The sequence below is a fragment of the Ostrinia furnacalis genome, unplaced genomic scaffold (assembly GCF_004193835.3).
Source record: "Ostrinia furnacalis isolate ACB-3 unplaced genomic scaffold, ASM419383v2 OfSCF2669, whole genome shotgun sequence".
Lineage (NCBI taxonomy): Eukaryota > Metazoa > Arthropoda > Insecta > Lepidoptera > Crambidae > Ostrinia > Ostrinia furnacalis.
Window position 1 is genome coordinate 31,898 of NW_021132908.1, and position 27,422 is coordinate 59,319.

General features: G+C 37.3%; 1 protein-coding gene across 1 annotated transcript; it reads left to right on the plus strand.

Annotated features, from left to right (window-relative positions):
* The first annotated feature begins 540 nt into the window (after positions 1–540).
* On the plus strand, positions 541–27,422 carry LOC114356140 (uncharacterized). Its single transcript, XM_028309243.1, has 13 exons — positions 541–555; positions 1,017–1,073; positions 14,311–14,510; positions 15,853–15,913; positions 16,925–16,971; positions 17,085–17,097; positions 17,411–17,445; positions 17,609–17,648; positions 17,755–17,795; positions 17,868–17,889; positions 25,632–25,823; positions 26,096–26,203; positions 27,079–27,422. The coding sequence occupies exons 1-13, from the start codon at positions 541–543 to the stop codon at positions 27,100–27,102; spliced, it is 855 nt and encodes a 284-aa protein (XP_028165044.1). The 3' UTR covers positions 27,103–27,422.

Consider the following 27,422-nt stretch of genomic DNA (forward strand, 5'->3'; position numbering starts at 1 on the left):
AGGCTGAGTTGCACAACCTAACTTTAACCGTGTATTTTGTATGGAGTTTGACAGATTTCTGATATTTGATAAAGTCAAAATAAGATAGTGCAACCCGGCCTTAGGCTTAGGTAATACGGGTTGTCTATTAATGCCATGTACACTTGTAGCCTAAAGGACTCTACATGACGTGACCGTAGGCTTGGTAACGGCGGCTTTCTTTTATAATAATCATGTCGACAATTTACACCTTCTATCTTCTTGTTATGTCGACAACAAACCTATACGGTGTTGTCAGTAGCATTCATTAAAGGCTGAGTTGCACCACCTAACTTTGACCGTAACTTTAACGATAACCGGTGTTTTTGTATAGATTTTGACAGATTTTGATGTTTGTCAAAGTTAAAGTAAGATGGTGCAACCTTAATCTTCCTGCGTGCAGTTGTTTGGGCACGCAGGGCACGACATCATGACGTGCTTTATCGACTGGGGAACAAAACCACACTTGCACTCTAAGTTTGAGTTATCTAAGAATCCCCACCTGAACAGATTGACTCAATCATGTCAGCGGGCTTGGTACGTAAACAGCAAAACGGTTTTGGCATCTAACTGCCAATTTGTTCGGAGGCTGACAATAGTGACTGAGTTTCTTGCCCTGCTTCTTCTCAGCACCGGCTCATTTATAGTGCCGAAGCAGTGGTAGGGTTAATACCGGAATGTGTAAAAGTACTTTTTAAAAGCCTATTTGCAAAAATAAAAAAGTTTTATGAGTTGTTTTTTAATTCAAAAGGTCGCTGTTTCAACCTGTTGAAATAGAAAAGATAAACAAACAGATTATTGCCCTAATAAAAGGGCAATCTTCAAAATTAATCAAGCATCAACAATTTGCGAATGGCAGCACCGTTTAATAGGATGATATTGTAGCACTTCCGGCTCTTGAAGTTCCTTTGAAGGATATTTTAATTGCTGTATCTTAGAATTACTTCCGCGGCATTTATTAAAACAGAGATCAATAAGTTCTATCATTTTTGTTTCAGGTCTTCGTGCAAGCTGACCATGATTTGGTTGTAAATAAAGTTATACCTATTTTGAAGGTATTTTTTGTTTATTGTCTCATTAATTTTGATATCGCGTTATTATTTACTTTCCTTACCGTACCCAAAGGGTAAAAAATTCACTGTCCGTCTATGACCTGTGTGTCTGTCATCAGGCTGTGTTTTATGAACTGTGATAGTTTGACAGTTAAAATTTTCACCGAAATTTTCATCACACAAACAATAATTATACTTAAACTTTTTAAAATTTATTTTAAGCCAGACGTAAGTATAACTTTTATTTATAAACTCAAATAACTTTTAAAGCATGCTGTAAAATCTACAGTGTAGATAGTCTATCACTATTATCAATTTTCATTATCACCCTGTATAAGGTAAGGTATGGCTAAGGCTGACCGTAAGAGGCAGGGTTGTTACCCGTAACGAGTGTAACATAAAATCGATAGTAACTCGACTACCTATGGCGTTAGCACAAAATGGAGATGCATAAAGTAAGCCCTTCTTTGTGCTTACTGCTTACCATGAGTTTACATTATTACATTGAATTCACAATAATGGGGATGTTGCCTGGGTCAAAAAGCAAGAGTTTTAATTAGTCCGTCAGTTAAATTATCAAAAAATACTCTACACGTATTTTACACTTTTTCAAACTAATGAAAATTTAGAGATAAAGCGCCCCAAAGTTCATAAGAAGAGGCCCGTGACGTCAACGCTTGCTTAAAAATGCCGCACGTTGTGACGTCGTGCGCAACTTCAACGCACCATAACTATGTAATTATTTGTTAGATTGACAAATAAAAATATATGTGTCCAATATTTTTTGATATTAAACATTACGGACTAAAAAAATTTTTTTAGGCAACTAGCCTATTAATGGCGCAGCGCAGCGGTTGTTTCGCCAAAAATGCGGTGGAATGCGCGCGTCTGTGCGCGTATCCGCTGGAATACGCTCGTATCCGTAATTGAATTGTCAGTTAATCTGTTGTAAGCAATTACGACTAAGAACTGTTAATAAAATACTTGTACGGCCGTGTAAGTGCGCTCCGACGCGTGCCGGTCAATGGGTATCGTCCCTTAGGTGTGTTCCTAGCCTTCGAGCAACTGCGATTGCGTAAAAAATGACATTAAATGTATGACATATTGTACTTTCAAGAACTAAAAACATTCATAATTTTTTTTGACGCACTCTCGCTATCGAGTAAAAACTAAAAACTAAAGTAAACTCATGGTTAGCACACTGTAGTTCGTTCTTTTCAGCCAAATGACGTCAACTGCTGGACAAAGGCTTCCCCCAAGGATTTGCACTGCGACCGTCCTGCACTACTTGCATCTATTCACTTCCCGTAAACTTCGTCAGATCGTGCCAGAGGGGGATCTGCCTACACTACGACTTCTGTAGTTATCATAGTGCTATAAAATGCGGTTCTCTAGGTTGTCTGGAACCGCCTCTGTTGTCTAGTGGTAAGACCACCTGATTCAGACGCAGAGGTCCCAGGTTCGATTCCCTGTGGGGGCAGATTTTTCTGTTCGGTTTGGTTGGTCTGGTGAGATACAGGCCAAGAGCTCGGAGTGGCTCGTTGTGGATTAAAAAAAAGATTGTTTTATAAAAAAAAAGGTGTACAAATATTCTATATATCATTTAATCTATTTATTTATTTTATTTTTATTTTACAAGGAAAACAATACAGTGTAGAAACTATGTAGACTAACATTTTAGAAAACTTATAACCATTAACATGTTTTCACATTTAGAGCCTCAGTAATGCTTGTTTATCAATAAACAGAAATAGAAAATATCATTATAATAATCATAATATAATAATCAATAATCATAATTAATAATCATAATAATATCTTCTCAATTTACCTCCACTGTGACTCTAGTTGCCAATTACCTAGGATGTTGCTTGAAAATTATTAGCCTAAGGCGGTCATATAGGTGATATACTACAATGTATTATGTCTCAGTAATATTAGAAGATGGTGAACACTTGAACCCTGAAGCAAACATGATATTGTGTTTAGTGGAGCAACTATGAAGTTTGATTATCAAAAGTACAATCCAATATTACTCGTAGTACGTGATAACTAATAATAACTAGAGTACCTATAGTTAAAAAAATGTCCTGGGGCTTATTGTGACTTTACATGAAACGTCTTCGCTAGCGACTGCGTAAAAAAATGACTTTGAATGTATGACAGATTGTACAGCGTCCCTAGCGGATACTTTCAAGAACTAAAGTGGTCCTATAAGTGGTTATCAAGTGCTATTAATTGTAAAATAATTAATTATGTAAACCCTGGTCTTCCTAATATAAATAAATAAAACCTACATAGATTTTTTGACGCTCTCGCTAGCGGCAACGTTTGATGTAAACTCACACTAGGCTCTCTGAAATGTATTATAGATTGTTCAGCGCCTCTAGCGGCTACTTTCAAGAACTACAATCGTCTTAGATTTTTTGACGTACTCGCTAGCGATGAAGTTTATGTAAACTCAGTCAGTGCCTGAGGGAAGGAAGTGGCACGGGGGGGGGGTATTTTTGAGACTTCACACGTAAGCGAGATTTCACTTAAGCTTCAAATTTGTTTGCTCTAACTTGGTTCCCATGAGCATTGGGCTTCGGAAGGTAACTCTAATAATTATCTAGAAACCTGAAGTCATTAATTATGTCTCAACCGGAGCTTTGAATGGGTTACAGAATTTACCCTAAAAGGCGTCGGACAAAATTACTGGCTGACTTAGTAATTAGTTTTACACGTGTTAAGTATAAAGTACTAATATCATCAGCAGTCTTAAAATTGGTTCTAGAAGACAATGGGAGTCTTTTCTTCTCATGTGAAATTCCATTGTTTTTTAATGTTCTATTAAATCTATAAAAGCGAAAGGTCACTTATTGACTGACTCACTAATCACGAAATCTCAGAAACTACAAATGCTAGGAGTCTCAAGTTCCTTTTAGAACGTAGGTGCTTACTAAGAACGGATTTTACGAAACTCCACTTATAAAGGGGCAAAACGGGATCCACGCGTACGAAGTCACGGGCGGCCGCTAGTATTTTCAATAGATTTTAGTACTTGTTACACGTTATGATAGATATTGAGTCATATTTTTATTAAATACTATCAAATTAGTCATATTTGTGTTGTGAATAAAAGTAGTCCACATTCTGTATGTAAACTGTACCTTTCTAAATGCCAGCACGTGTGTTGGAATATAAATCGAACTGATTTCAGTATATTATTATAATTACCCATTATTAATTCATTCCAAGCAAATAAGCCGCATCGATAGTACTTAAGTAGAAAGTTACTTAACGATAAATAAGCACTTGGCTTCAACTTCAAAGCAAACTATCATCGAGAAAGTCTTATATTATCAGAGCGTTTATCACTTGGGTGCCAGGTAAATATTCTGAATTCTATTAATTTTACCCATTCGAAAACTTTATTATAATACTTCGAAACCTTTTTTTATAAGTCTAGACTTCTACAGAATAATATAAGGTAGTGTCTGCTGGGCAAATCTCAAGAGGATTTAAGACACTAGGTACTAATCAAAGATGTAACGGTTACAATCAGTACATAATTATTATTTATAAAACAAAGTAGCTTCGCTGTCTGTCTATCCCTATATTATTATTATGCTTTTTTTATCCACAAAGAGGAAGCTCTTTAAAACTACGCAACAGATTTTGATGCGTTTTTTTTTTAACTTAAAGTGATTCAAGAGGAAGTAATACATTGTAGCTGTACGAAGCAGGGGCGGGTCGCTAGTTATGTAATAAATAAATAACTCAGCCGCTAGTGAAGCAAGAATATTGGTCCCATATCAGAGTTTCAGGTCGTTTGTGAGTTGCACCACAACCACAATGAGTCAGTTGCCAAACTTAAAAGAGATGTCAAAACGCGTTCTCCTATAGATTTTGTCCATAATACCTATGGTTGATAAGCTAGATGAGGTCACTTTTTCGCCTAATTTTTTAATGATATCAAAGCTTTCATTCACAGTTTTCGTGTTATTTATTTCCTGTGTGTATTGTACTATAGGAAAAATTATAATTTAACATGGATGCAATCTGTTACTGTTTTGTTATGTTGTTTATCATTATTAAATAAATTGCTGGAGCAGTAATTACCTATTGATCTCTCGGCATCTCAGTGTGACAAGCCCTCAGTAACCGCATTAATATTAGAAGCAATTTCATTTATGTCGTATCGAAAGTTTTGTCCCCGATATTTCATTTTGTTCCTGGAAACTGATAGGGTTGATATTTGCCGTTGTTTGTATCAATACTGGTTCTTTAACAGTTAATAAATATTGATAAAGTAATTTTGGTAAGAAGCAATTTGTGAGTTCGTTCTGTTCATGTTAAGAAGTTCATTCCTCTTTTTCCAAGAAATGCGTAAGGAGAAGAAGAAGAATATGAATCAAACCAAAAAAGCTTAAAATACATTAGTAATATTTTTTGCCTTTAAAATGTACAGCAAGCAGTTAATCATCAATAGTTGGTGACACCCAAAATTGACAACAAAACTTTATTCCAATTTTATTGAAACAAAGACGTCTCACGAACTTTTTGGCTACTCCGGGTAACACGAAATATTTATATGAGGCTGAGGTGTGTTATAATGATAGTCAACATTATTTCAGTGTTTTTTTTTATGAAAGGGTGTGCACACCGTACAGGGTGTATGAGTCAGTTAATTTTATGTAAAAGACTAACGCCCGTATTCACAAGCGATGCTTGCTTATGTGAAGCAAAAAATGGAACGCACAGCGTTGAATAGAGATCTGAGATTGGTTCGTGTGTCACCCTGTGCGTCGAAGCGCACTGTGAGATTTCATAGCAATGTTTGTGAATACGGGCGAAAGATATTTATTTACAGAGGTGGACTTCTTCGCAGTTTCGCAAAAATATCACCAAGTCCACTCACATTGTATAAAAACAAAAATTTCTCTAAACGTTATTTACAGAAGCAAACTATTAATGAGCTTATTACTCAGTAATTTATTCCAGCGGATTTTCATCCCTACCATCCGATTTGCCAATAAATCTGTTAATTCACATCCATGTTAGGCTTAATTGGAGGTGAAATTACAAATAATTTTCGGAAAACCGCTGTTCGGCAATTAAAATGTACCCTAATTTGCTGGCTATTTCAAACCGTATTAATTAGTGCTAAACAAGAACTATTCGAATTTTGGGTGCTTGACTAGGCTGGGTACGGTTTCCTATGAAATGCTATACGCGGCTACGACGTCAACATCCAACGTTCTATTAAAGTAAGCGTCCACTTGTCGGTATCGTTGTGGTATCGTACGCATCGGACATACGTATGAAACACATCATACGCTAAACGCTATACGCAGCGTACGACGTCGGCGTCTCGCGTTTCTGTCTATGTCCATAGTGTCAATACTGTTGGGTTCCAACATTAAGATTTTAATATCATTCATTCGTTCGCTCTTGTGACGTCTGTATTTGCGCGCCATCGCGCCTAGTAGCAACTCTTAGGCCTCAGCCTCGAACTTAGCGGGCAGCGGGGCGGCGGCGGCGGCGGCGCAGGAGCGGGGCGGGCAACGCAGACCCGTTCTCGAAACCAGCGGCACCAGCGGGCAGCTNACTAATAAGTATCTAGAAACCTGAAGTCATTAATTATGTCTCAACCGGAGCTTTGAATGGGTTACAGAATTTACCCTAAAAGGCGTCTGACGAAATTACTGGTCGACTTAGTAATTAGTTTTACACGTGTTAAGTATAAAGAACTTTATATCATCAGCAGTCTTAAAATTGGATCTAGAACATAATGCGAGACTTTTCTTCAAGTGAATATTCATTTTTTTTATCTATTTTAATAAAAGCGAAAGGTCACTGACTACTCACGAAATTTCAGAAACTACAAATGCTAGGAGTCTCAAATTTCGCATGGGGATTCCTTTTAGAACGTAGGTGCTCATTAAGAACGAACGGACACTCTAAAAGTGTAAAACGGGATCCACGCGTACGAAGTCACGGGCGGCCGCTAGTATTTTCAATAGATTTTAGTACTTGTTACACGTTATGATAGATATTGAGTCATATTTTTATTAAATACCATCAAATTTGTCATATCATCATCATTAAAGTAGTCCTCATTCTATAAATTTAAACTGTACCTTCCTAAATGCCAGCACGTGTTGTAATATAAATCGAACTGATTTCAGTATATTATTACACATTAATAATTCATTCCAAGCAAATGAGCCGCATCGATAATACTTAAGTAGAAGTTACTTAACGATAAATAAGCACTTGGCTTCAACTTCAAAGCAAACTATCATCGAGAAAGTCCTATATTATCAGAGCCTTTCTCACTAGGGTGCCAACATAAATATACTATTGGAAATAGGATACGGGCGAAAAGAAAAATACAAATTTAAATATGAAAAATACGTTAGAACGTATATTATTATCATATGTGGGTATTATACGAGGAAGGTATAATGTCTGCCTCCTAACACACAGTGCGCAGCGAAGTATCGAAAAGAAAAGAGAGGGTAATTTTTTTTTTTGAAGGCACGCGCGCTGGTAGCTTGAGGAGCTTTTCCAGCTTCACCGGGCAGAGTGGCGAGTACAGAAGGTACTCTAGCCGTTTGGCGATCGTCGGTGCGCGTGCCGACGAGGCCGAGTGTGGGCTTCGCGAAGCGAAGCCCAGGCTCGTCCGCGTCGGTCGCAGACAGACGTTCGCGATCGGGCCGTATCGAGCGCATAAGGCGCCCGATCAGTGGCGAACCCAACTAGAGGGTTGCCCACCGCGGTGTTGGACCAAAGTCCAGCCTACGGCGGGCTCACTCTAGTGGGCCCGATCGAGGGGACTACGGACGCGGCCTGAGGGCGCCACGGTAGGCTCGGACCTCGGCTCAGGCCGTGTCCGGGGGACGGATAGGGGGAGAGGGTAAAATGGGCGTCCATGGCTTTTATACTGAACACATTTGGTGTTGCCATGTTAATAACATTGCCATGATAATAATTTAAAGTAAATACTAACATATTACTGTCGTCTTTATTAATTGAATTAAGTTTATCATCTATTTAAAGTAACTGACATCGTTTGTTACACTATTTCAGAATCAAATTGCGTACCTAGTCGACACCATTCAAAATACACTTCATCTTTAAGAATACACTTCAATCTAGCCCTGTAAAAGTAGGTTTTAAATCAATAAGTTTGTTGGTCAATTGAGTTCGCGAATGACTTCATCGTAATTCGATTTCCCATACAAAATCTATGGGAGAGACGCGTTTTGACGGCATTTGATAAGTGTGTGAATTGGTTGGTGGGTCCACTTCCCTTTTGTATCACTAGTAATTTATTTCAATGCCACGAAATACTTATTTCACAGTTAGATAATGAAAGTTAATTTTGTTTTCAGGGTTAAAACCCTGATGATGTGTTTTTCGTCGTTAATGGATTAATTTCATTTGTTGATTTCTTGGCATCTCAGTGTGACAAGCCCTTAGTAACCGCCTTAATATTAGAAGCAATTTCATTTATGTCGTATCGAAAGTTTTGTCCCCGATATTTCATTTTGTTCCAAGAAACTGATAGGGTTGATATTTGCCGTTGTTTGTATCAATACTAGTTCTTTAACAGTTAATAAATATTGATAAAGTAATTCTGGTAAGAAGTTTGTGAGTTCGTTCGGTTCATGTTAAGTTCATTCTCCTTTTCCACAAAATGCGTAAGAAGAAGAATATGAATCCAATCAAAAAAGCTTTATACATTCACTAAAAATTATAACAATAATATTGGCTATTTATTTAAGTAAAGTAACTACATTAGTAATATTTCTTGTCTTTACCAAAACAGTTGATGACACCCAAAATTGACAACAAAACTTTATTCCAATTTTATTGTAACAAAAACGTCTCACGAACTTTTTGGCTACTCTGGGTAACACGGACTACATTATTTAAATTTCATGTTTCAATGTTTTTTTTTATGAAAGGGTGTGTACAGTACAGGGTGTATGAGTAAGTTAGTTTTAAGAAAAATACTAACGCCCGTATTCACAAACGATGCTTGCTTATGTGAAGCAGAAAATCAAATGCACAGCGTTGAATGGAGCTCTGTGATTGGTTCGTGGTTCACCCTGTGCGTCCACGCGTACTGTGAGATCTCATAGCAATGCTTGTGAATACGGGCGAAAGATATTTACAGAGGTGGACTTCTTCGCAGTTTCGCAAAAATGTCACCAAGTCCACTTACTTATTATATCAAAAATCAAAACTCTTAACGTTATTTACAGAAGCAAACTATTAACCGCTTGAGTCCCAGACGGCATTCATTAATGTCATAACAATTGATTATCTATTGTGTCTAGATTCGCGGGCCTTGAAGGATTAATGAGCTTGTTACTCATTAATTTATTCCAGCGGATTTTCATCCCTACCATCCGATTTGCCAATAAATCTGTTATTTCACATCCATGTTAGGCTTAATTGGAGGTGAAATTACAAATAATTTTCGGAAAACCGCTGCTCGGCAATTAAAATGAACCCTAATTTGCTGGATATTTCAAACGGCATTAATTAGTGCTAAACAAGAACTATTCGGATTTTGGGTGCTTGATTAGGCTGGGTACGGTTTCCTATGAAACGCTATACGCGGCTACAACGTCAACATCCAACGTTCTATTAAAGTAAGCGTCCACTTGTCGGTATCGTACGCATCGGACGTATCGTACGAAACACATCATACGCTAAACGCTATACGCAGCGTACGACGTCGGCGTCCCGCGTTTCTGTCTATGTCCATAGTGTCAATACTGTTGGGTTCCAACATTAAGATTTTAATATCATTCATTCGTTCGCTCTTGTGACGTCTGTATTTGCGCGCCATCGCGCCTAGTAGCAACTCTTAGAGTAGGCGCACACCGTTGATTTTTAGTTGGCCGATAGTTGTGCCCGATTTTAATTTGTATGAAGAATCGGCCAAATCGAATCGGCGTAGTGTGCGCACTCCCATACATGCCCATACTGATCAACTGCCCGACTAAACTATCGGCCGACGAAAAATCAACGGTGTGCGCTTTCTCTTACTCCTGCCTTTACGCTTGTGCTGTATTTAACTTAAATTGTGCAGATCTGACAATAAAGTGAATTTATGAAACACGCTCTTTTCAATCACCATCAAGTCCGCTGCCCTACAAATACGCCAACGTCTGAAGGAAACCACAACAGTAGGTATATTTCTAAAGTAAGCTATAACGTGACGATGTCCGCGGCTTACAGCGCTTATAGGAGACCAAAAAAAGTTTATTGGAAACCTTAGGAAATCTGAATAAACGCACGAATTAGTACAGTAGTAATGTGGTGTCAAGTTTAGTGAAGTCGTTTTATACGAGTATGTAGAGCTACATTCTTTCAATTAGGCGGTTATCACAGTGCGCCGCGCTCCGCCGCGGATTGACACGTTGTCAGTGTGAAGTGCCGCGCGTGTTTTCTATACAAACTGAGGTACTTGCATACAATGATTAAATCTGTCGCCCCGCGCTCCGCGGCGGAGCGCGGCGCAGTGTGATAACCGCCTTAAACTTTCTCCTATACAAATTTCCCATATTGCAACTTGTTTTTAATAGGACCATAACAATATTGTTGTTATAAAAAGTACGCGTACGTACCATAGAAAAAGAAAAAAAATCTCCACGTGCAATTATTTTTACTCACAAAGCTCTAACGATATTTTTGAAATACCATAGCTTTTGCATGCAACAGAAAGTTTAGCGATACAAATTCTTATCCCAGTATGGATTAGGGTCAAAATCCAATAACATCGACCAATTTTCAGCACGTTCAAGGTGGTTACGTGAATATCGACTGCGCACGTCTAGTGTGGTTTTACAGTGCAAGGATAAAACTTAGAAGTAACTCGATCTATAAATTTTTAAAAATTTTGCGCCTTTAAAAATTTACTTATTAATCCTTTAAGCTCCGCGAATCTAGACACAATAGATATAATCAATTGTTATGACATTAATTAATGCCGTCTGGGACTCAATCGGTTAAATACTTACCCATAATCAGAAAGGTTGTTTCTTAAGATTAGTAATATACAGGGTGTTTAGCGAAAGGTTAGACAAACTTCGTGTGTGTATAGGTAACCTTCCGCTTAGTGTAACCTTCCGCCAAACACCCTGTAGATTGGAAATTCGTTTGTAAAGTCAGCAGATTTATAAATAATTGTCTTATTTTTGTTTCAAAATCATTAATGTATTATGGTTCATCACGTTGTATAGACATTGCGTCAGCTAAATATGTTACTAAATATTAGCTAAATATTTTGTACTTACTTGGTGATTTTCTTATGTCTTTTATGACTTTTTAACTCTTCATAATTCGTTATAATACGAAAAGAGCAAAATGAAAAACCGTGTTGCGTTTGTTCTAGTCTGACATCTTTATATTTTGTTTTATAATTTCTTTTAAATCCTGTCCTTGACAGTTTCATCAAAATCATTCAGTAAGTGCTTTATACGTGACAGAGTAACAAACATTATGGATGTTACATACACTTCAAAATTTTCACGTTTATAATAATAGTGTAGGATTTGCTTCTCAAATGTTTTCTTTCACCCACCATAGCTGGTTTCCGCTCTACGCCGCTCGTCTAGTGCTCTCCAGTAACTTCCCACATCGTCGTTTTAATAGAATTACCATCAAGATTCGATACGAGTTTTCAATTTAGTAAATTGCATCAATAACAGAGGTCATGGAGCTGATCTGATGATGGAGACGGAAGGTAGCCATAGAAACTCTGTGACTAAACGATGTAACTCTGTCGAGTTTTGACTCATTTGATTGGTATTGACAAGTACTCTGGTCTTGGATGATATCCAGGGTCTGATCTGAGGATGAAGCATCAATTTTTTCATCATCTGTCTCATCAAAGTTGCATAAAATTGACTTGACGTTACCATCAGACAATCCTAAAAAGGACCATATTTCAAGTCACGAGTGCCCAAAGTGTCACCAGTAACACTCGAATTAATTGACGAAAATACTTATTACAATAGAAACATTTTAATAGTTTTATCGCACAATCTGAGAGATATATTACCGTAGCACACAGAAAACACAAAACAATACAAAAAAAATTGTTTTAAATAATATTTTCTTTTCTTGGAATGTGTCATGTCGGCGGTCGCGCGAATTCAAAATTTCAATTAATGTTTACAAAATCAAAAACCCTTTCGTGCGAGGCATAGCATTTTTTGATATGTGCCATATTCCAACGTTTCACACACTTTTATTAATTTTCATAAATACCAATAAATGGCGCTGTAAAAAAATCATATACTCAAGTGTCACGAGTGACACCGGGGGTCTCAGGAGGTTAAGAGGAGCTTATATTAGGTTTAAAGAACATTCATTTCTCATTTAAAACCTTACAGGGAAAGTTACAAATTTTATATAGGTAATTCACAGGTTGTCCAAAATGTCCAATAGCCAGAACAAGCAGATGTACTTCTGCGGGAACCGTCTTAACAAACTCATAGTACTTACGTAAATTTTGTTGTACATACGTATTAGGACGACTTTAACGTCCTTTACATTAAATTTTAACCGTGCCATGAATTTTACGACACCGTATGCAGTCGGGGAAGGAATCTCTCCTGCCATTATTCTGCAAGATGATCTATAAACTGACCGAAGTATTTTTTGGTAGTGTCCGTTGCAACGTAAACTTTTATTTCACCAATATTGTACCATACTTTTCATAAGTATAATTATGGTAAATACAACTTGATTCTATGCGTTAGTCCCAGTATTTTATTTCCCATAAGAAAGTAGCTTTGATGAAAGTTTTGTATGTAGGTATTAAATTGTGATTGCTACTCGTATGTATTCACATGTCTAGATAGGCAGGCGCAGTAGGTATGTATGTATATTGGGTCAAAACCTTGCCCGGGTGTGAGCTGCATTTGGCCTTATAATTTCCACAGTTAATGAAGATGTTAAAGTCTCCACCGCCTTATTACTCAAACTCACACCCTGTATAATAAATAAATTCTCACTGACCAAGTTTTATCTCTCACGAACTGAAAGAGGGCACTCATTCCGTTCATTTCATCGCACTCCTCATACGAAGTTGTTAGAGTAAGTTTGATAATCCTCGTGGAGGAGACATCTTTGAGGACTTTGCTGGAGAACAGTCTGTGAAAGGTTTAACATGTTCTTCGCGGTTTTATTTTTAGAGGTGTTTTTGTTCAGATTCTGGTGAATAAGTTTTTGGTTTGATGATAATAATATTCTAAGGCTAGGTTGCCATTGGCCCCCAAGAGCCATTGGGTATGCAACAAAAATGCATTTTCCAGTCGAAAAAAAAAAAAAAAAAAAAAAGGTTGCACCAACTTACTTCAACTTTAACAAACGTCAAAAATATGTAAAAAGCACCAGTTATTATTAGAGTTACGGTTAAAGTTAGGTGGTACAAATCAGCCTAAACTATCTTTATTTAGATTTAATTTAAGAAATGAGTAAAGTTTGCACCAATAATGATGCTAATTACTCGTCGTCATATTAGCCCCAAATTTGCCCGATGTCAATTGGAAGTTATCCATTTCAGGATTTAATTTAGGCTTTTAAAACTGTTACTCAATATAGGGTAAACCGTATAGCTATTGCCCACTTAAAGATTTCAAACACATTGAGATGAAAAATTAAATAAAGTATTTTAATTATCGACCATTTATGACTTTTTTCTTATAACTCAATAAACTGTTAAACAGAATATTAACAGTTTTTAGTTAAAACTTACGTAACTTAGAAAATATTGAAATAAATTTAAAATCCTCCAAAAAGTACAGTCATTGCCCATTACTTACACTAATTGCCCACATCAAAGCACAGTAATTGCCCAGTATCTTAAAACAAAATTTTTTTTTTAGTGTTTCCTATTGTAAATTTTAAATCTACTGTACATTGATCTCGGAGCCATCTACTTAGTAAATTCAAATCTAACTAGAGTGATTCAAAGTCAGCACCTGACAATATTATTCTTAAAGCGGGCAATCACTACCAGTGGGCAATCACTCTCTGGTTTACCCTACCTACAATCATTTGAATAAACATACTTTACATTATGTGACTCCAGACAAATGCATTATTTCCTTGCACGAATATATTTTTGTCTTATTGGTTGCCTAAATAAATGCTAACTAAAATAATGCCACTTTGACTGCTCACTGTTGTTTAGAAAGCTAACCAATGATCTAATGTTGTTTTCTAGCGAAGAGATATCAGCGAAGAGCCAGCCCTATCTGAGCAGTCTGAGCAAGAAAGCGCTGAAGATCTGCCAGACACAGAGCCAGAGGTCCCGGGGCATACCCTCATCCAGCCAGAGGAGGGGATGCTGCAGTCTTCGCAGAAATACCCTCAGGATAGTGTGGGGAGAAACGTCTATGGGAACTTGGGACAGCTAAGCATCACGTGAGTGTAGAATCAACAGTTCGTTTTATCCAGGAAGACGCGCGGGGTCGAGGGAAGCGCGGGGTGCGGGGAGCATGATCCGACCAATCCGAGCGTCATCATTGTAGTTAGCGCGCACTAGATGGCGGGACGTGGATGTAGGGTCTGACTGCTGCGTGATTGGTGGATTTTGACATATCTGTCAATGTCATGTCAATTGAAATAACCAATCATGCAGCATTTGAACCTGCGTCTACGTATTGCCATCTGGCGGATTTTTCACTCGCGAAAACCCTCATTGCAACGCTGCCAATGCCAACAATGATCAAACTCTCCGCATCCCCAGCTTCCCTCAACCCTGCGCGTCTTCGTGGATGAAACGATCTATACCTTCAATATCATTAACTAGTTTACCGCCATCAAAACCAGGCCCAGCTAAAATTTTATTGTTTTCGGACCATCGCGGGAGGTGCCTGGATGCGGGCGGCGCTGGACCGGTCGTAGTGGAAATTCTTGTGGAAGGCCTTTGTCTTATGTTATGAAATATATTTGATTTATGTTATGTTTCTTTTCCTGTGAATAATATTATACTCTTTTCAACCATTTCAACGCACTTGTAACGCCCCTGGGGGCGGGTGGCTATGGGCGACGGTAATCACTTACCATCAGGTGATCCGTCTGCTCGTTTGCCTCCTGTCAGTCCTGTCACATAAAAAAAAATTCGTAAACAAAATAATAATCAAGATTATAATGTTACCTAATATACTTAATGAAGAGAAAGATAATAAAAAGGAAGATGAAACCTCAGAGCTTACATTTGTGCCAATATCTACAGATAAGCTCTGTGTAAAACCTTAAAGCTAGGTCCGTATAAAAGGCTCTTTTTACATTATTTTCACTACTTTGCACACAATGACTATCCATCTGACGATCTTTCCTTTTTGTAAGAAAACGCAATGTTACCAGTTTTATGGAAATAACCTGAGGATTCATCACAGCAATTCTTTTGGAAAGATTCTTGTACATTAGAAGATTTTAGGTTTAAAGAACATTTATTTCTCATTAAAAACCTTACAGGTTACTTACATGAGAAATTAACAAATTTTATGTAGGTAGGTAATTTATACCCGGTTGTACAAATATCGGGCTAGAAAACAATACCACCCTTATACGATTTGAAATAAGAACTACATTTGCATTACAGCTATTAGGCTGGGTTGCACCATTTTACTTTAACTTTGACAAACGTCAAAAATCTCTCAAACTCCATACAAAAAGCACCGGTTATCGTTAGGTATATCGGCTATTGTTACGGTTAAAATAAGGTGGTGCAACTCCGCCTAAATATCATATTTCTGTCCAGGTATGGAAAGACTCCCCAACGAATACTGTACACGGGTTTCAGAAAGGCTAACAGTTTATTGGTGAGTAACATTATATTTTAACAGACTTCATTAAATTTAACATTTGATAAACTTTATATCGGGAAGAGCCTGGATGCGGGTAGCGCAGGACCGTGCATTGTGGAAAACCTTGGAGGAGGCCTTTGTCCAGCAGTGGACGTCATTTGGCTGAAACGAACGAAACTTTATATGCACATAATAATTTATGTATATTATTTAAACCGTACAATTTATTAACGCCTCAACCCCTCAACGTAACCACGACCGCTCTGCCAAGAGCGAAATGAATAAGAAGAAGTACAATTTATGACAGTGTTTTTTGTGTGTTATTTTGTTGGGGACAATCAAATGTTTTTTTTTTACAAAATGTTTTGTACATGTCAAGGAACTTCAACAATTTGTTAAATAAAGTTATTTTTAACTAAACTGTCTGTAAGATACGAGTAAGTAACCCATTCTTTTGACTTCACCGCAGCTAGATAAAAAAGACAGTGAACACTTTTTATTTTGTGGTTTTCCTTTTTCAAGACAGAAAGACAAATCCTCAAAAACGTCACCTCTCTGTCCGAGACAAGGAATATCCAAGTAGCCTGTCACTACAACCTGTAATCCTAAGAGATCCCAAAGAATAATGGTGTAACACAAACGTTGACGCGTTACAAATACGAGTCAGAGATTAGGTCCCTCAAGAATTCACGGATTGTGAAGGTTGAAAGACATTAATGTATTTTTATGTTATCACGAGGTTTTGTCTGGAAAGACTGACTAACATAGTGATTATCAACGCACAGCCCAAACCACTGGACGGATCGGGCTGAAATTTGGCATGCAGGTAGATGTTATGACGTAGGCATCCGCTAAGAAAGGATTTTACGAAACTCCACCCTTAAGAGGGTATAACGGGATCCACGCGTACGAAGTCGCGGGCGGCCGCTATTTAACGTTAGTTTTTATGTTAATGTTAGTTTGTAAGCAACAAATAAATAAAAATAACAATAAAACTTAAAATTAAAACCCTTTTATTTCTTTCAGGAATCCACTATTCTTCAAGCTATAGTAAACATTCAAAAGCAAAACAGGTAACTTTTTATTGAGTTTCAAACAATAAAATAATAATCATTTTGATTGGAAATTGTAATACGTAATTACTACATTGATTTGGAAAATAACAACTCGTTAAATTAACTTTCAGGGACAAAGACGTGGTGAGTTATGTTAATAATTAATAAAATAATGGAAGTAATTACGAACGATACATTTCCTTATTCTACTAATTAGAAAACGATTAATTACAAACAAAAATGTACATTATACGCACACAATTATTGTATTTTATAGGAATTGAGCCCGTGATTCTTTAATTTTCGATCTGGTGAAGGTTGCGGGAAGTGCCTGGATGCGGGCATCGCAGGACCGATCGTTGTTGAAATCGATGGGGGAGGCCTTTGTCCAGCAGTGGACGTCATTTGGCTGAAACGAAAAAACTTATGATACAAAAGTGTAACTGGCCATTTTCAGATTGTAATAGAGATCGGACCTCCGTATGAAAGACAGTAAGTACAAGGTATAAACGATTGAGTATTGAGTATAAATGTGGTTTTATTGCTCTTTTTTGTTTTCCCAATATTTTTGAATTTATTTCAACCATTTTTTATTTAATTTTCAAATTAATATTTTATTGTTCAAAACGTAAAACTATTTTGAAAATTATTTCAGATTTGCATCCACGTTACAAAAAGAAGCACAACACAAATCGGTATATTTTTAAGACATAACATTAATTATTTTAGATTTTTGTTGATGGTTTTCATAACGTAAATAAGTCGTGATTAAATTCCATTTATTTTTGTTTTGTTTCGTAGGTTTCGGACGAGGAAAACAATGCCAGTGAAATCTTAGACGAGTAAGTTTTTTGTTTTTCTATTTTTATAAATTAAAATTTCGTTTAATAAAATAATGTACTTTTCACTTTTAGGTCTTCGTCGCTCGAGTCGGAGGTATTTATAGACAAAGTTCTTCGTTAAAAACTAATTCCACTAGCACCGACTAAGCGTCTCGCTAACTTTTTATTAATGCGAACTTTAGGAACTGGAAGCGATTCACATTACCTGCAAATATCTTTCTCGAACACTATATTCGGGCCTCTCCAAGGCGAAACTGAATAGGCATTGACTGTACAGGTATTAGGGAACCACATAGGTACTGCATCTCACTTAACATCAGTGGGCTGAGTGTGAATTTACATTAAACGCGCTCAATATAAAAAAAATATGAAAATTTTAGTTTTGAAACGTTTCCCGCTAGGGGCGCTGAACATCCCATCATATCGTCNAAGGAAGTAACTCAATCTATAAATTTTAAAAAAATGTGCGCCTTTAAGAATTTTCTTATTAAATACTTACCCATAATCAGAAAGGTTGTTTCTTAAGATTAGTAATATACAGAGTGTTTGGCGGAAGGTTAGACAAACTTCGTGTGTGTATAGGTAACCTTCCGCTTAGTGTAGTAACCTGTAGATTGGAAATTCGTTTCTTAAGTCTTTTATGACTTTTCCTGCAGCTTCTCCCACGTTTAATTCAGTTTGTCTTGTCTCAGGTCGTTATAAACTACTTATATCCAAGTAATAAGTAAAGTTTATGATTCTCTTCATAATTCGTTATAATCATGGACCTATAAAAAAAGGCGGACGGAACTCGCGCTACAACAAAACTGTGACGCAAAATTTTGGCGTTTGTCTATTGTGTGAGTGAATTTAGGGATGCCATGTTAGCCAAAACATTTTACCCATTTATTTTAAGAAAAACATAGATCGGCAGATGTTACTTGGAAATGTAGACAGAATTATTCCGTGCCATTTTAAAAGGATGAAAGGTGAATGCGTTGAGGTAGGCGCGAAATTTTCAATGTTCAAATTTTCTTACATTGTTTGCAAGTCAGTGTGTCAGGGTATGTAGTTATGTACATAATGTTGATCAAAAATGATTCACGCAGTTACAAATTACGAATCTTGTGTACATTATAATCATAATCTTATGCATCATCAATATATTATTATTATCTCTGATAGATTTTTTTTAACATACAACCTGACACTGACTTGAAATCAATGTAAGAAAATTTGAATTTTGCAGTTCCACATTTTTGGGACCGACACTAAGGTGACGAACCTTTTCATTTCGCGACTGTACATACGTATTAGGACGACTTTAACGTCCTTTACATTAAAATTTAAAGGTGGACCATAAATTTTTCGACACCTTATGCAGTCGGGGAAGGAATCTCTCCTGCCATTATTCTGCAAGGTGATCTATAAACTGACAGAAGTATTCTTTGGTAGAGTCCGTTGTAACGTGAACTTTTATTTCACCAATATTGTACCATACTTTTCATAAGTATAATTATGGTAAATACAACTTGATTCTATGCTTTAGTCCCAGTATTTTATTTCCCATAAGAAAGTAGCTTTGATGAAAGTTTTGTATGTATTAAATTGTGATTGCTATTGCTTGCGTTATGTCTGGATAGGCAGGCGCAGTAGGTATGTATATTGGGTCAAAACCTTGCCCGGGTGTGAGCTGCATTTGGCCTCATAATTTCCACAGTTAATGAAGATGTTAGAGTCTCCACCGTCTTATTACTTAAACTCACACCCTGTATAATAAACTAATTCTCGCTGACCAAGTTTTATCTCTCACCAACTGAAAGAGGGCACTCATTCCGTTCATTTCATCGCACTCTCACTCCTCATACGAAGTTGTTAGAGTAAGTTTGATAATCCTCGTGGAGGAGACATCTTTGAGAACTTTGCTGAAGAACAGTCTGTGAAAGGTTTAACATGTTCTTCGCGGTTTTATTATTAGAGGTGTTTTGTGGAGATTCTGGTGAATAAGTTTTTCGGTTTGATGATTTTTCTTTTAGAGTAAGAGCCAGTGAACGCCAGACCTACGTCATTTTATAAAAAGTCAGCAAGGAGTTGGATCTGTCAAAATTGTCTGGCTGTTGCTTCATAATTCACCAATATCCTGACAAACTGACGAACTATCAAACTGACAAGCTTTGCTTAGTTTGGGACTAGAAGCGCAGTGTAAAATGTCCAAGGATATTTATATTATTTATTTATATTTATATCAGCTTATATAAAATGACGTAGGTCTGGCGTTCACTAGCTCTTAGTCTATTTGACTAAACTGTCGTTATTTTAGATTTAATTTATAAATAGGTAAACATTACTTTGTACCAATAATGATGCCAATTACTCGTATGTTAGCCCCAAACATGCCATATTTCAGGATTTAATTTAGGCTTTCAAAACTGTTACTCAATATACCTAAAGTCATTTGATTAATAAGCTTTACATTATGTGACTCCAGACAAATGAGTTATTTCCTTGTACGAGTTTGTTTGGTTGCCTAAATAAATGCTTACTAAAATAATGCCACTTTGACTGCTCACTGTTGTTTAGAAAGATAACCAATGATCTAATGTTGTTTTCTAGCGAAGAGATATCAGCGAAGAACCAGTTCTATCTGAGCAATCTGAGCAAGAAAGCGCTGAAGATCTGCCAGACACAGAGCCAGAGGTCCCGGGGCATACCCTCATCCAGCCAGAGGAGGGGATGCTGCAGTCTTCGCAGAAATACCCTCAGGATAGTGTGGGGAGAAACGTCTATGGGAACTTGGGACAGCTAACCATCACGTGAGTGTAGAATCAATAGTTCGTTTCATTCACGAAGACGCGCGGGGTCGAGGGAAGCGCGGGGTGCGGGGAGCATGATCCGACCAATCCGAGCGCCATCATTGTACAGTAGGCGCGTGAGTTCATGTCCATCCTAAAGAATGCGGTAGTGCTGTTACCTAACTAATTATGCTAATGTCGATATCGATAATTATTACCAATTAAGTAGGTCAACCTTATCTACTTATTCCATATTTTTTGCAACTTATAAGTAAGTATAAGTATAAGTAAATAAGTAAGTAAGTAAGGCCCCGATGGACATGAACTCGCGCGCCTACAGTAGTTAGCCCGCACTCACGGACAACTATATCCATTGAGGGTTTTCGCGAATGAAAGATCCGCTAGATGGCGGGACGTGGATGTAGGGTCTGACTGCTGCGTGATTGGTGGATTTTGACATATCTGTCGATGTCATGTCAATTGAAATAACCAATCATGCAGCATTTGGACCTCGCGTCTACGTATTGCCATCTGGCGGATTTTTCATTCGCGAAAACCCTCATTGCAACGCTGCCAATGCCAACAATGATCAAACTCTCCGCACCCCCCGCTTCCCTCGACCCTGCGCGTCTTCGTGGATGAAACGATCTATACTTTCAATATCATTAACTACACTCAACATCAAATAAACCGCACCTTCCGCGACGCGAACTTTAAAGATTTTCCCCAACAATATTGGTGTTATTTGAAAGCAAAATAAATATCCTTAAAGAAAAATACATTTCATTTCTAAATAAATGATTAACATATACCATAAATGTGACTTGAAAATAGACCTCACTTTGGGCTCACCTCTGGGATCAATTAGACCAATTTTTATGGTTATAAAACCAAACAAAGATCTCAACGTGTCCTCTTTAACAGATGGATAGCGATTAATCCCAACTTAACAGTTTTATAGTCAAAAAAATAGCTATAGCGTAACTACCTATTTTTTGAAGAAGTGACTCTGGATCCTTGTAAAGACACATTTTTGGGGTAAAAACCTTTCCTTTAATGAAATGAAGTTTAGAACTAGGCTTTCAAATGGTACCAACGTTGGTGGGAAGTGGGGATGCATACGTTTGATAAGTGCTTGTCGCGGGAGGTGCGATTTATTTGATGCCGAGTGTAGTTTACCGCCATCAAAACCAGATCCAGCTAAAATTTTATTGTTTTCGGACCATCGCGGAAGGTGCCTGGATGCGGGCCGCGCTGGACCGGTCGTAGTGGAAATCCTTGGGGGAGGCCTTTGTCCAGCAGTGGACGTCATGTGGATATAGAACTATAGTTGTAAAATAATGTATTGTATTGACGTTTTTCTTTCAAAAATCTATCTAATCCTAAAACCTATTAAAGTTAAAATGCGCGTTAAACACTAGTTTAAAATGTCATTTATCCTAGGTATCCTAAATGACAATTTCAACTAGTGATAAACACGCGTTTAATTTTTTGAGAGGAATAAAATTAATGATAATGGCTTGTCTTGAACTTTTGGAAGGCTTTTTGATTTATGTTATGTTTCTTTTTCTGTGAATAATATTATACTCTTTGCAACCATTTCGTAAATAAAATAATAATCATAATTATAATATTACCTAATATACTTAATGTAGAGAAAGATAATAAAAAGGAAAGATGAAACCTCCGAGTTTACATTTGTGCCAATATCTACAGATAAGCTCTGGTTGTAAAACCTTAAAGCTAGGTCCGTATAAAAGGCTCTTTTTACATTCTTTTCACTACTTTGCACACAATGACTATCTATCTGACAATCTTTCCTTTTTGTAGGAATACGCAATGTTACCAGTTTTATAGAAATAACCTGAGGATTCATCACAGCAACTCTTTTGGAAAGATTCTTGTACATTAGAAGATTTTAGGTTTAAAGAACATTTTTATTTCTCATTAAAAACCTTACAGGTTACTTACATGATAAATTTACAAATTTTATGTAGGTAGGTAATTTATACCTGGTTGTACAAATATCAGGCTAGAAAACAAGACCACCCATATACGATTTGAATTAAGAACTACATTTGTATTGCAGCTATTAGGCTGCATTGCACCATTTTACTTTAACTTTGTATGGAGTTTGACAGATTTTTGACGTTTGTCAAAGTAAGGCTGGGTTGCACCATATAACTTTAACTTTGACAAACGTCAAATATCTGTCAAACTCCAAACAAAAAGCATCGGTTATCGTTATATCGGCTATTGTTATTGTTACGGTTAAAATAAGGTGGTGCAACTCAGCCTAAACATCATATTTCTTTCCAGGTATGGAAATACTCCCCAACGAATACTATACACGGGTTTCAGAAAGGCTAACAGTTTATTGGTGAGTAACATTATAAATTCTAACAGACTTGATTTTTAACATTTGATAGACTTTATAAAGTAAGTATGTGAAACATATAATTATGTCAAATGTTTGTGTCCCATCTTCTTCTATTCGTGTCGACAAATACCTACTTACCCGTCAGCCAAAACTCCGCGACAAGAGCGTAATATTATCCCTGCGTATAGTTGCTTGGGCACGCAGGCCACGACATCATGACATGCTTCGTCGACTGGGGTACAAAACCACACTTATACTCAAAGTTTGAGCCATCCAAGAATCCCTATTTGAACAGATTGTCCTAACTACAGCCGACCTGCGTCCCTGAGTCATTTTCTTTAGACTTTAGAGCAATAAAATGCTTCCTTCTGGCGCAGTCGGGTAAAAAAGCAAATAATGTGACCATTATTATAATGAGTCTAGTTATGCAGAATCCTGTAAGATCACCAACTTGTAATAATATCATCAACTCATTCTTTTGACTTAACCGCAGTCAGATAAAAAAGACAGCGAAGACTTTTTATTGGGTGGTTTTCGTTTTTCACGACAGAAAGACAAATCCTCAAAAACGTCACCTCTCTGTCCGAGACAAGGAATACCCAAGTAGCCTGTCACTACAACCTGTAATCCTAAGAGATCCCAAAGAATAATGGTGTAACACAAACGTTGACGCGTTACAAATACGAGCAACAGATTAGGTCCCTCAAGAATTCACGGATTGTGAAGGTTGAAAGACATTAATGTATCTTTATGTTATCACGGGGTTTTGCCTGGAAAATATAACTGTCGTAGTTTAACTTTAAAAAGTTGAAATGCAATTGTATCAATATTGCAATGTTAACATTTTTTGTAAGCAGATTATGTAATGTATGTATGATCAAATAATCTTGATAATATTAGTTTTTTATGTTAACTGCTTACAAATAAATAATAATAAAATTCATGAAATAAGAATAAGAATACATTTATTTGCTTAAAACCTTTTTATTTATTTCAGGAATCCACTATTCTTCAAGCTATATTAAACATTAAAAAACAAAACAGGTATTATTATTGAGTTCCAAACAATAAATAATGAATCATTTTCATTGGAAATTGTAATACGTAATTACTACATTGATTTGGAAAATAACAACTCGTTAAATTAACTTTCAGGGACAAAGACGTGGTGAGTTATGTTAATAATTAATAAAATAATGGAAGTAATTATGAACGATACATTTCCTTATTCTAATAATTAGAAAACGATTAATTACAAACAAAAATGTACATTATACGCACACAATTATTGTATTTTATAGGAATTGAGCCCGTGATTCTTTAATTTTCGATCTGGTGAAGGTTGCGGGAAGTGCCTGGATGCGGGCATCGCAGGACCGTTCGTTGAGAAAATCGATGGGGGAGGCCTTTGTCCAGCAGTGGACGTCATTTGGCTGAAACGAACGAACGTATGATACAAAAGTGTAATTGGCCATTTTCAGATTGTAATAGAGATCGGACCTCCGTATGAAAGACAGTAAGTACAAGGTATAAACGATTGAGTATTGAGTATAAATGTGGTTTTATTGCTCTTTTTTGTTTTCCCAATATTTTTGAATTTATTTCAACCATTTTTTTATTTAATTTTCAAATTAATATTTTATTGTTCAAAACGTAAAACTATTTTGAAAATTATTTCAGATTTGCATCCACGTTACAAAAAGAAGCACAACACAAATCGGTATATTTTTAATACATAACATTTTTTATTTTAGATTTTTGTTGATGGTTTTCATAACGTAAATAAGTCGTGATTAAATTCCATTTATTTTTGTTTTGTTTCGTAGGTTTCGGACGAGGAAAACAATGCGAGTGAAATCTTAGACGAGTAAGTTTTTTTGTTTTTCTATTTTTATAAATTAAAATTTCGTTAAATAAATTAATGTACTATTCACTTTTTAGGTCTTCGTCGCTCGAGTCGGAGGTATTTATAGACAAAGTTCTTCATTAAAAACTAATTCCACTAGCACCGACTAAGCGTTTCGCTAACGTTTTATTAATGCGAACTTTAGGAACTGGAAGCGATTTACATTACCTGCAAATATTTTTTCCGAACACTATATTCGGGCCTCACCAAGGCGAAACTAAATAGGCATTTACTGTACAGGTATTAGGGAACCACATACTTACTGCAGAGATTAAGTGAGAACTTAACATCAGTGTGCTTACCATGAGTTTACGTTAGGTGAGCTCGCTAGCGAATACGTCAAAAAATTCTATGAAGATTTTATTTCTTGAAAGTAGCCGCTAGGGGCGCTGCACAATATGTCACACATTTAAATGTCATTTTTTTACGCAGTCGCTAGCGAGCACACCTAACGTAAACTCATGGTAAGCACACAGTGGACTGAGTGTCAGTTTACATCAAACGCGCTCAGTATAAAAAATGTATGAAAGTTTTACTTTCTAAACGTTTCCCGCTAGGGGCGCTGAACAATCCGTCATACATTTAATGTCATTTTTTGACGCACTCACTAGTGAGCGCGTTTGATGAAAACTCACACTAGGCCCTCAGGTGTGATTATAGCTCTTTGCTCTATAAAAATAATATCACAATCATAGAACTGACTCAACACAATAGTTCAGCAGTTTATTTAAATTGGATCTTTGGCGTTTTGGGCAAAAATAACTCTCTTATTACCACAGGACAATGACCCCAGAAGAACAAACAACCGATACAAATACAGGGACCGTGACAAACTACACGGGTCCACAAGCTCAGAAACCAGCAACGAAACTGAGTCAGAGTCGGACAGTTCTGACTACGATAAGAATCCGGGGAACCCCTACACTTTGCACAAGGAGAAATACAAGCAGAATTACTTGTGGAACCATTTCGTAAGTGTTTTTAAATGGAAAGGGCTCGTTCTCACGGTAATACAGTTTGGCAGGACCCAGGAGGATTCCGGAATACTGGACTGTCATGTCTCACACAGTGTGTGTTGGAAATTTAAAAAAAAAGCATCAGTAGAACATTGGATGACTAAGATCCAGTGAACGCCAGACCAATACTGCTGAAAATTTGTCATGTCATGTTGGTCAAACGATCTTACCTACCTCTACAAGTTTTGTAACAATATTTGTATTTATTGTATTGCATATTATTTTAGATGGACGGCAATCATATGAACATTAACCCATCGGGCCCGATGTTCGGTATACCTGGCCCGAACGGTGTCGATTTGTTCTTTGGAAGAAAATGGTGGTATTTCAACCAGGTAATTAGAATTCTTGACATTAGAACCCCCGCAGACTACAGATTCTAGTCGGCTGATAATTTAATTGGGCTGTTAGAGCGAAAGCACACTTGCATGCGGCGGCGGTGCGATGCCGGAGCGGTGTCGCTGCGTTGTCTTACATAGAAATATCTCTGCCGGGCACACGAGAGTTGCGGCAGGGTGCGAAAATGATCCAAACGCGCCCTCGCTCCGGAGACGGCCGAGGGGTTAGAGGAGGCGAAAATATGATCGCCTCCAGTTTCCTCTCCTTGGTGATGGCAAGCGGGCCGGGGGCGTGGGGGCGCCCTCGCCTGCATTGCACAGACCACCACCACCGTCGGACGGGAACACCTGTGTGCTCCTAGCTGCTCCCGTCGCCCCCCGTCCTGAGGGGCAATAGGGCCGTGTAGGCGGGCAATCGCCGGGAGGGACTGTGGTAGTGAAGGGTTTGTCCGGAATCCCATCTTCCCACTTAAGGCGAATGACGGAGCACCGGGGTATTTTTAGTGGGTATGCCTTTGTCCTTCTGACTTGGTGAGCCCCACATAACCTACCCTGTCCCCGCAGGGTAGGTATGCAATTTCAATGCACTTTTTCCGCGGAAAAAAAGGGCGTCGCGCGATATGGCGCAATCTTTGAGATGCAGCGCCGCCACGCCGCCGCATGAATCAGTATGAACACGCATATTAGGTACCTTCTACAATTTGGAATCAGCCGATTCCTCATAAAGATTAGAAGTCAACCAAGCTAACGGTCAATAAGAAGTCTGTAGTCTGCGGAATATTTTATGCTTATCCTTCGTACCTGTCTTTTCTATGATAAACGTATAGGTAAAGTAGTAAAACTAAGATTCTGACAATATCTTTCCTTTCCAGGACGACTACAAACCGTTAAGATAATAAAAGTGGTGATAAATAAAGAATATTCTCACGCCCCTGCGTTTCCCTTCACAAACAGTTTCTGCCGAACACCCATAAACTAAACCTTCACAAATCATTCGAAAAGTCCAAAGACGAATACGTTTTAAGACTTTCTCATACAGGGTGTTCTATATAAATGGCATGGCAGGATTGATTCAATATTTATTTATTTAAAAACTTTATTGCACACACATAAAAACAGTACAAAATACGAACTTAATGCCATGTGGCATCATCTACCAGCTAACCATAATTATAAAACTGAAGCTCAGAATCTTTTCAGAAAAAAACGCGTTTAT

Coding starts and splice junctions, on each gene's coding strand:
- LOC114356140 (XM_028309243.1), top strand. Junction 17,446..17,608: donor GGACCTCCGTATGAAAGACA/GTAAGTACAAGG, acceptor AAATTATTTCAG/ATTTGCATCCACGTTACAAA. Junction 17,796..17,867: donor GCCAGTGAAATCTTAGACGA/GTAAGTTTTTTG, acceptor TTTCACTTTTAG/GTCTTCGTCGCTCGAGTCGG.